The sequence below is a fragment of the Camelus ferus genome, chromosome 11 (assembly GCF_009834535.1).
Source record: "Camelus ferus isolate YT-003-E chromosome 11, BCGSAC_Cfer_1.0, whole genome shotgun sequence".
NCBI classification, from domain to species: Eukaryota; Metazoa; Chordata; class Mammalia; order Artiodactyla; family Camelidae; genus Camelus; species Camelus ferus.
In genome coordinates, this window is record NC_045706.1 from 25,666,321 (window position 1) to 25,676,972 (window position 10,652).

The 10,652-nt window shown below is 46.7% G+C and overlaps 1 protein-coding gene across 1 annotated transcript; it reads right to left on the reverse strand.

Moving 5' to 3' along the window:
* Positions 1–1,996: 1,996 nt before the first annotated feature.
* On the reverse strand, positions 1,997–7,165 carry WNT8B (Wnt family member 8B). Its single transcript, XM_032492067.1, has 5 exons — positions 7,112–7,165; positions 5,817–5,955; positions 4,875–5,000; positions 3,743–3,885; positions 1,997–3,532 (listed from the first exon to the last, which is right to left on the reverse strand). The coding sequence occupies exons 1-5, from the start codon at positions 7,163–7,165 to the stop codon at positions 2,987–2,989; spliced, it is 1,008 nt and encodes a 335-aa protein (XP_032347958.1). The 3' UTR covers positions 1,997–2,986.
* Positions 7,166–10,652: the final 3,487 nt, after the last annotated feature.

The following is a 10,652-nucleotide window of genomic DNA, read 5'->3' on the forward strand; positions in this document are numbered from 1 at the left end:
TTGAGCTCTTTAGAGATATTGTTTTGCTAAGGCAGGCTTTCTTCCCCTTCTTTCCAGTCTGCGGATTGCCTCTATGGGAGCCAACATAAATATTTCTCCTCCAGGAACGCGGGTTAATTAAAAGGAAATGAATGAGTGGAAGCATCCAATCCAGACCCACAATAGGCGAGTGCCCTGGCCTGCCCTTCCCTCCCACCACCACCAGCACTGCCAGCGCTGAGCACGACCCTGTCTCTGTCTTTGCCCTAACCTGCTGCTAAGGCCAGTTGAGGCTGGGATTCTTTTCAGGAAAAGAAAGCCCTGCCTGTGTGTAGGCTCACAGGCCAGGAACAGGAAGGAGACAGTGTTTTGCGCCCCCCTCAACCAGCATCCTTGTCACTTCTCAGGACCTCCCTCTGCTTCTGTCCCCTGGCTGAGACAGATGGACTCCTAAAGAGCACACAAGAGAAGGGAAGGGGCCTGGGTGCCAGGACTCACCCCACGGTAACTTACTAGTTGGTGGGACAAGCCAGACATTCTTTTCAGCATCGGGCTAAATCTATAAAACAAAATGTTTGACTAGCTGACCTCTAGTGTGTCTTCCCAAGCAGCCAGTCTGGTTGTCCACATTTGTAACGGGGAACACAGCCCTAGCAGTTGAGTATAAGAGAGAACCTAAATTCCATGAGTGCAGGAGGTTGGTGTATTGTTCACCACTGTATTTCCACTTGTGTTTGTTAAATGAAAAAATGAATGAATGGATAATTTAAGAGGGGGAAAAAGCAATCCAGATCTAAGGTAGCTAAGTAATGTTTTCTTCATAGACTCAAATGAAGCTGGTATCACATCCATTTGGGAATACAAAACAGTAACCTATAAAAGAATTTTCTGGCAGCATGTTTCAAGTACCGACATGGAATTGTCAAATATGAAGCACAATAGTTCCCCTACTTGTATGCTGAGAGACCTCCTGGAGAATGCAGTTTTCCCTTATAACGTTGTTCTTGTGTATTTTCTAGGTGCCTTGTCAGATTTTCTTACTGTACAGTATCAAGTAATTCTGGGACAGCCAAGTTAGTACATGCTGCTGCCTGATTAGGGACGAAGGGCATTTGGGGAGATTCAAGAGACCCAGATCAAAGCTGAGGGAAGGAGCAAAAGGCCTTTTGCTGATAGAACTGGAAATGAAGCACTAGGAGACCCTGAAGGGAAGTGTGTCCCCTGTAAGGAGGGAAAGGGAACCTCTTCCCTCAGTAAGTGTTAGTGGGAACAGAAGATGTGTAGGGATGAGGCCACGGACTTTGTGTCCGACCTGGCCACTGTCTCAGTGTGGAATATGGGAACTCTTCCACTCTCACAGGTTGGCCCCTAGAGCCTCCACCCTTTTACCTACTTGAGCCACATCGCCTCTGTGCTCTCTCCTCCTCTGCAAGAGGTGAGATGAGGTTGTTCAGCATTTGACCGGTTCTGCTCTGGAAGGTCTGCCTGGCGCCCAGACCCAGGACTGGCCTAGGGGGAGATGACTGGGAACTTCCTCAGGCTGTGGAGGGTCTGTCAGGGATTAGTTCTTCCCTTCCCAGAGCCCTATTTCATGAGCAAGTCCCTGCTGTACTCTTTATTTCTGAGAAAAGAACCAGAAGACTCAAGCACCTCAGGCAGCAAGGTTTTAGCTATTGAGTGAATGTATTAGTGGAAGATTTATGGGAATGATTTACTAATCCTTGGCAGGTTAGCCTCACTTGGGCCAGGATAGCTACTTAGGCCATCAAAGAAGTGAAGCTCATGGGAAGATGGTATCCTGGCTAGGTGGGAGAGAGGAGAGAACCTAGAGGTTATATCTTCCATATGCCCTTCCCCATATCCCCAAGAATAAGTTCAACACCTAGGAGAAAAAAGATACATATCATAATGATTGCAATAAATTAAAATTCAAGGTGCTGAACTTCCTATTAGCAAAGTCTCATTGCAGGAAGCTTTCTTATTGAAGGAAAGTATCCAGTGCCCTGAATCCTGCCTGTTTGAGAACCAGGTTTGTAAAAAGGAAGGGTCCCAGCTTCTCCTTGTGACCTGTCTTTAGAGGTGCAAGCCAGGGTCTGAATGGGAAATTGGCTTTATTTAGCTGAGTCTTCAGGAAAGAGAAGAGGTAAACTTGTTCTAGGAAGATGTAGGTTAGGAGCAGGGAGACAGATACTTTAAAGGGTAGGAAATGACTGGCAATCTGCCCTTACTCATTCCCAGACATTGTATGTGTCTGGAGCACCTTGGGTGGGTGATTGTCTAGGAAGGTCATTGCCCCACTGGCAAAGTTCATTAGAGACGTGGTATGAGAAGGAAGAGTGGCACTCTTGGTTTTCATCAGTTCAGCACTCTAGGGTTCCCACTTCCTCCATCTTCAATCTCTGCCTCTAGGAACCAACCCCCAAAGAAGTGCTTTTTCCTGGGTGGGTTTTATCAGTATCCCTTCAGGGAAAAGAGGGAAGGAGAAGGGGAGAGAAAGCAGAGATTCCTGGGGAGATTAAAAATACAGGAGGGGCTCTGCAGAAGGAAGATGTGACTATTTCAGACATCTGACAACAGGAAAGGAGTTGGGGGTGGAGAAAATGGGTAAAAGGGAAAAGCCATGCTTTCCCAGGCCCTGCGTATCTTAAAAGGATTCTTCCATTCCTAAGTTCCACAGGGTAGGCCAGGCATTAGGGCAGCTAGATGGGGAGGAGGAATGCCTGTTATCATCCTAGTCCGAGGACGCTCAATAGCTCAGAATCTCAGAACAGATAGTTCTCAGACCTCAGTGTGGTGAGCAGACGGTGCGGACAGCTCGAGGAGAGCTCAGAGGAATTGTGGAAACAGGTTGGAAAAGCGGCAAGCACTGGAGAGATTGCAGCGTCTCTCCCTCTCGGGATCCCTGGGCTTGGTAATGTGGGGTCCCTATTCCCTAGATTCCTCTATTCCTGGGGTCTCTAAAAGAAGTCGAGAACAAATGGGGAAAGGAGTGGGTGAGAGGAGACCCTTAGGGTTTTCTCCCGGGTGTGTGCACCGCGCCCCCCCGCGGCCGCTCCGCGCGGCTGCAGAAATACTTGGTGACCCGCCGACGGCACTGCTCGCAGCGGACCGCGCAGCACCAGTGGAACTTGCAGTTGCAACTGGACACCGTCTCGGCGCGGCGCTCCTCCACCGCCAGCCCGCAGTCCCCGCACAGCCGACGGCAACTGCGGCGTTCCCAGCGTCCGAGGGCCCGGCCGCGCCGCAAGCACTCTCTGCCTTCGGTGCCCAGCAGTCCAAGCGTTTTGTTCTCCAGGCAGTAGTCTGGGGAGTCCTCCAGGTGCACCAGTTCCCGCGTGGAGATGGAGCGAAAGGTGTCGGCGATGGCGCCGCGGCCGGCCGCGCTATTACCAGCACCCTGCAACAGGTCCACCTTGAGAGCTGCGTGGTACTTCTCTTTCAGGTGTGCGCCCACCTCGCGGAACTCGGGCAGCTGCAGCCAGCAGGTCTGCGTGGTGCAGCTACCTGACACGCCATGACACTTACACGTGCGTTTCATGGTGCCCTTCACCGCCTGGGGAGAGAGCTAGGAGTGAGCTGGCCAGGGATTAAATGCGTGGGGAGTCTCTACCTCTGAGGGTTGCGAGGCGTCCAGCTAGCCTACGTGGCCAGCCAGCCTGATACCTCGTTTCTCCAACCTGGTAAATGAACTAAAGAGCTGTCTGCACCTAGGGCTGGTAGTGGATGGAGCCAGCTGCCTGACTCCAGGGACTGCAGGACTCACCTTGCGGCCAGCCTCGTTGTTGTGTAGGTTCATGGCTGCCCGGGCATCCTGTCCTGTCTCCAGGGCATCGACGAACTGCTTGGATATTGCCTCTCCAAAGCCCACGTTGTCGCTGCAGCCTCCCCACAGCCAGCCTTGGCCCCCTGGAAAAGTGCAGTGGGAAGAAAGGCAGTTGAGCAGGCAGGCGTGGAGCCTCCTGGGCTGCTGGGTCTAGGTGGGTTTGGGGAACCTGAGGTAGGGAAGGCTTAAGGTTGAGTGAGTGCCCTGTGTTTCAGCCTAGCTTTGTTTTTGCCACCTTGCGCGCCTACTTCCAGCCGTAGCCAATCCCCTGCTCAGGACTTCATGACGTAAGTAGCTGACGCAAGTAGCTGACGCAAGAAGCTGAAGTAAGTAGCTTGTCTCAGCAAGTTAGCCGCGCGTCCGTCTACTGCAGTGTTTCTGGCCTTTGGGCAGAGTGTGCACGTGCTTCCCCAGCGATTGACGTCCGGAAGGGACAAAATGGCGCGGATAAGGTGAGGAAAGCGCGAGCATTAAGGGAGAGAGAGGCGCAATTGAAATAATATGGAACAGCAGTTGGAAGTTGTGCTAGAGGGCAGAGAGGATTGGAGAGGACAGCAGAGAATGGAAAGAGGACAGGGATAGGCAGCATGGAAGGGCGTCCCCCTGTGTTTGAGACAGTAATAGGACTGAAATCGCAGGGAGTGTTCTTCCTTTATCATTGTGTTTAAATTAAGGAAACCATTCACTCAGAGAAGGGCCCCCAGCTACATTTACCCTGGTTTGTCACTGTAGGCTTTGGGCTCAAACTGGTTCGCCCTGATTTTCCTCAGACCGAGAATACAACTCTTCTCCACACCACCAAGTATCCACCAAGCTTTTTTCCCCCCAGTCTTGGGTTGGTAACTGTATTTTTTTTTTTAAGCAGTCATCTTTTTTCCCCCTTTGGGGAGGGGGTAGGTTTATTTTATTTATTTTGTTTATTTTAACAGAGGTACCTGGGATTGAACCCAAGGCCTTGTGCATGCTAAGCACACCCTCTATCACTGAGCTATTACCCTCCCCACTACCAAGCTTTTTATTCTTTAAGAGAACTTCACTGGGCTGCCCTACCCACCCCCATATCACTACTCACCCAGTTGCCCATTGCGGGAGTCATCACAGCCACAGTTGTCAAAATCCCCAAGGCTGCAGTTTCTAGTCAGAGTGTACATGACCCCAGCAGAACTGATGGCATGTACAAATGCTGTCTCCCGATTAGCTGGCAGGAACCGAAAATCGAGTGAGTTAGAGGGAGGAGTTTCAGCCCAAAGACATACCTTTAATATCATCAGTATACCCTCCTTTCCCAACTCCGTCCTATTCCCCATGTTTATAATGTACTTTACTCTCTTCCAAGGTCTGCTCCAGCCCTGGTCTCAGGCCTGCTCCTCTCCCTTCCCATCTTTTCAGGCCACACATTTTGTGCCTAGGTGGCTAGATTATTGTTAACATAGGTGGGAAAAGCTCAAGAAAGAAATGGGGGAAGAGATGAATCTGAAGGCCAGTTTGTAAAGAACCCATCCCCACTTCCTCCTGGAGCACTGAAGTCAGAGACATGCACTAGCTAGTCCTGAGAGGAACCTCTGCTTGGCAGCTCTTCCATTTACTTGCATGGCCACTTTTTATCTTCTCCCTGGAAATCTGGTCTCCAAGTCAGTTCCCACTTGCCCTGTGCCTTTCTGCTGAGCCTCCTGAAGGAAGGGGCTAAGAGATCTGAAGATTTCTAACCCCTGCCTCCTGATGTTACTTGTATTTTTAGGAAGCCTTTAGCCAACTGGGAGGCCAAGGATGGTATAGGATTGGGGGTGAGGCAAGGTCCCTTTGTTCAGTAGTGAAGATGTTGGGGAAGAAAGAAAAAAGCTCTAAGATAGGAAAGAGGAGCTGGAGAAGGAGCAGAGAAGATCCCAAAGAGGACCTGAGAGCAGAGACCAGATGAGGAATAAAGGTGAAGAAGAGTCAGGGGGCCATCCCTGGAGAGTGGGGCTCTAATCTGTGGCCAGGGGGTCCAGGGAGCTGTGGCCAAGGCTTTCCTCACCACTGCGAAGGCCGCCATGGCTGGACAGCTGCAGGGCTCTCTCAGGGCAGTTCCAGCGGTCCCAGGCAAACTGGTATTTGCATTCTTCAATACCACTCTGAGCACCTGCTGCCACGCTGCTGGAGTAGATCAGGTAAGCCTACGGAGACACGGGTCAAATTAAGACTCGCAGCCGCTGAACTTGGGAGGCATTTGCCCTAAAGTGGCCAAGGACTGCCCATTCTGCTGACCCTCCCATCTCTCCAAAATAATGACACAGTGAGCACTTCAAATATGCTGTCTTATTTACCATCACAAATAACCTTGTGAAATAGGTACCATTTTATAGATTAAAAACCTGAGGCTCAGAGAGGTGATGTAAAGCAATTTGCCCAAGGTCCCACCACGAGCAAAGGGTAGCAGTAAGAATGAAAATCAGTTTTCTTAGACTCTAGGCCTCACTACGTTCATTCACTATACTATCCTGTCACTCCAAAATGATTCCCAATTTCATAACTCATGAATTTTCAGCAGTCGGTCCTCATCCTATTACTAGCTTAGGAAAGAACATTTTGTAGTTGGAAGTGTCCTTAGAGATCACGCAGCACACTGCCAGGATTTTGAAGATGGAAGACTGCATCCCACCCTGCACTGGGAAGGATGGATGACTGCAGACTGACACTGTGAAAGAAAACTTTTCTGACTCTGGAAATTCTGGCCATAAATTCAGAATCAGTATCCTGGTGCTGACACTAGTTTGCAGTGTGGTTTGGGGTGTGTCCCTAACCCTTTCTGTGCTGCAGTTTTTCCGTCTTTATATATATATAGAATAATGAAAGATGTGGACATAAGGAAATCGACGTGTATAGTCTTCAGTCAAGAAACTGAGTGAAATCCAAACAAATCAAAAGAATTTTTTTCTTACCTTTGGACCAGTCATCAGGAAATTGTTCACTGACCTAGAAGAGAGAAAAACCACAGAGCATAGTAGAGATACACCAACTCATTTCTGCTGCTGAGAGTTATAAAGATTACTTCAGCAAATATGCAGGCATACCTTAGAGATACTACCAGTGTGGTTCCAGACCACCGCAAGAAAGTGAACGTCACAACCAAGCCAGCCACGTGAATTTTTTGGTCTCCCAGAGTATATAAAAGTTATATTTACACTATACTGTAGTCTGTTATGTGTGCAATAGCATTATGTTCAAAGAAATGTACATGCCTTAATTTAAAAACACTTTATTGTGAAAAAGTGCTGCCCATCAGCTGAGCCTTCAGTGGGTTGTAATCTTTTTGCTGTTGCAGGGTCTTGCCTCGATGCTGATGACTGCTGACTGATCAGGGTGGTGGTTGCTGAAGGCTGGCATAGCTGTGGCAACTTCTTAAAATAAGACAAATTTTGCCACATCGATTGACTCTTCCTTCATGAATGCTGTTTTTGAAAAACAACAAACTGATAGGCTACCTTATGGGAGAAGATGCAAAAGATTCAGAAAGAAATGTAACAGAATTTTAGAAAATCATAAAAACTACAGAGTCTAGCAAAACCAATGCCTACTTTTCAAAGCTTGGGAGGCAAAATTAAGTCAAGTAAAAAGAAGCACTACTCTCTTGGGGACAGTAGTACCAGCAAAGCACAAAAATAAATTCAAAATGAGTTGAATGAATTCAAAACTGCCAAAGCCATTATGAGTTTGGAGATAAATTTCTGATCCTTAAAGACTGGTGTTAGAGGTCAACCAGGTCCTTTGCCTCAGAGAAAGGAGCTGAGCTTGCTGTGGCTCAGAAGGGCAGTCTTTATGTGAGGGATAACTTTTAAAGATTTTTGGATGTTACCAGGCCAGACAGAGACTAGTTCCCGTTCCACAAGACAGACAGTATCAAGAAGGAAAACAAAGCAACAAAACAAAAACTGAGTGGCAGCCAAAGGAGAAAGCTTTGCTGTGAGCCTGGGTCAAGACTTCCTGTGAAAGGATACTGAGTTGGGCAGAGATGCTAGAGGATTCTGCTTTCCTTGAAGATCCTATAGTATGTAAAGATTTGGATGATGTGCTTGTCCAGCCCAATTGATGAATCAATCAGATCTAATTGAGCACCTGCCATGGGACATGACTCTAGGCCTTATCTGGACAATATTCCCATAGGTTGACTCGGGTTGTTAACCCCCTTGATATTTGCAGACATATTTGGACCATATAACATGGGTTACTTATATCTAGAATATCCAGTATGAAGAAAAGACTGTATGCCCTTGTGCTGAGTACCAAAGGAAGAGGAGCTCGTTCTTGATTCATGAGACAATGGCAAGATGTCCTTTGGGGGAGTAAAATAGAATATGGATTACAGGAAGCAGAGTGGGTGTGTAAGGTGAGAGGGTAGGAGGAGAGCCAAAGAGGAAGGAATTTAAGTGTTTGTATGAGTGCCACCTGGGGACAGTTATATGGTTCAAGGAAAGATGCTAACAAACAGTGGGAGATGGAGGCAGCTCTATAGAACATCGTGCAAGCAGCATAGTACTGGACAGAGGGACAAGCTTCCCACTCCCCATGCATACAGTTGCTGATGATGCTACCCAGGTTGGGTGTCAGGCAAAGGGTTTACGTCTTTCTAGACCCTCCCAACTATTCCCAGACCTTTTGTTAAACACCAGACTTGCATACTCAGCTATATTCTTGACATCTCCACTTCTGTCTTTAATAGGCAGCTCAAACTTAACACATCCAAAACTGAACTCCTGATCTTCGCTACCACCATTTCAAACTTGCCCATTCCGTGATCTGCCCCACCTAAGGAAAGGGCAGTTCCTTCTTCCAGTTGCCAGGCAAAAATCTTGGAGTCATCTTTGACTCCTTTCTTTCTCTCACATCCTATATTCAGTCTGTCATCGACTCCTGCCAGCTCTGGCTCAGAATATATCCAGACTCTAACTAGCTCTCAGCACCTTCACTGCTGTCACACTGGTCCAAGCTGTCATTATCTCCTGCCTGGCTTATTGTTAAGGCTTACTAACTGAACTCCTTGCTTCCACTCTTATTCTCCCATGTGCTATGCTCAAAATGATTGGTCCCTTTGAAGACTGATCCATTTAAAATATAAATCAAATTTTGCCACTCTCTGCTCAAAATCCTCCAGTTTTTCTTTTAATCTCACATAGAGTGGAAGCCACATTCTTATGGTTTATAAGACCCTACACAACGTGGCCCCCTGCTATGTCTCTGGCCTAATCTCCTACCACTCTCCCCTCACTTACTCTGCTCCGGCCACACTCCCCTTGTTCCTCCAACACCCTAGTCACTCTCCAGCCTCTGAGCCATTGATTGCACTTGCTGTCTTTTCTACCAGGAATGCTTTTTACTCAAATATCCACATAGCTTGTTCCTTCACCAGCATTAGCTTTTTAATCAAATGTGTCATTCTCCCTGAGGCTTTCCTGGATCATCTATTTAAAATTACAACTCCCCCCACCTCCTTTCTCTGCTTCATTTTTTTTTTAACACGGCATTTTTCATCATCTGAACACTAGATTTTACAACTCTATTTGTATATTCTTTGTCTCCTTCCACTAGACTGTAAGCTGCATTAAGGTAGTTTTTGGTGCGGAAGTCTGTTCTGTTCACCAAGTGTTATCAGTGCCTTGAACAGTGCCTGAGGATAGTAAGCATTTAATATTTGTTGAATGAAAGAACAGAGGAACTCACTTTTAGGGGTGGGAGCAGGAAGAAGTATCATCTGAGGAAACTCAGAAGGAACAGCAATCTAGAGAGATGGGGGAAAGGAGAGAATCCTTCATTCATGCCCAGGGTCTTACCACCGTGATTATGCAGTGTCTCCCAAATCTTTACCTCCAGCCCTGACTTCCATCTTGAGATCCAGAGCTGCTTTTACAAAAGAATGCTAGACTTCTCTACTGGGAATGTTTCAAATTGTAAAGACAGTATGTTTAAAAGGTAACTCATCTTCCCTGCCGAACTTACTATTCCCCCCTCAATCTCTCTCAATCCATTCTCAGCATCCAATCAGTTATTAAGACCTGTGTGTATTTTACCTCTATAATATTTTTTACATACCAGTTCCCTCTTTTTTTCTCACTGTCTCAGTGCTTTCACTATCACAGCCTTAGTTGTGGACTCCAACCTGGACCACTGTAGAAGCTCCACTAACTGACCTCTCTGCTTACAGTTTTTATCCCATTCCAATTCAGTGTATAGTCTGCAGCTAGATTAATCCTCTAAAAGCCTGATTCTGTTGTCATCCTACTCAAGAATCTTCTGTAGTTCTCCAACGCTGGGCACTCAAAGCCCCCCATAATCTGAACCTACATACCTTTCTCCATTTCCCATTAAATACCCCTATTTGTCCAATCCTTGACTCAAGCTGAACCATTCCTGGAAATCTATGCGTTAATGCCTCTATGCTTTTGCTCATGCTATTCTATTAAATCTTACTTATTCTTAGTGTTTTCGACCAGTGGTGCTGGGACAACTGGATATTCACATGCAAAAGAATGAAGTTGGACCCCTACCTCAGACCATATAAAAATTAACTAAAAATGGATCATAGACCTAAATGTAAGAGCTAAAACTATAAAACTCTTTAAAGAAAATACAGGTATAATTTTTCATGACCTGGAGTCAAGCAGTGGTTTTTTAGATATACCATAAGCACATGTAACCAAAGAAAATATAGGTAAATCAGACTTCGGAAAAATTGAAAACTTCTGTGCTTTGAAAGACACTATCAAGAAAGTAAAAAGACAACCCACAGAATGGAGAAAATGTTTGCCAATCATATATTTGGTTAGACACATATAAAAAGCACTTACAACTGAAAAGTAAGAAGGCAAATAATCCAGTT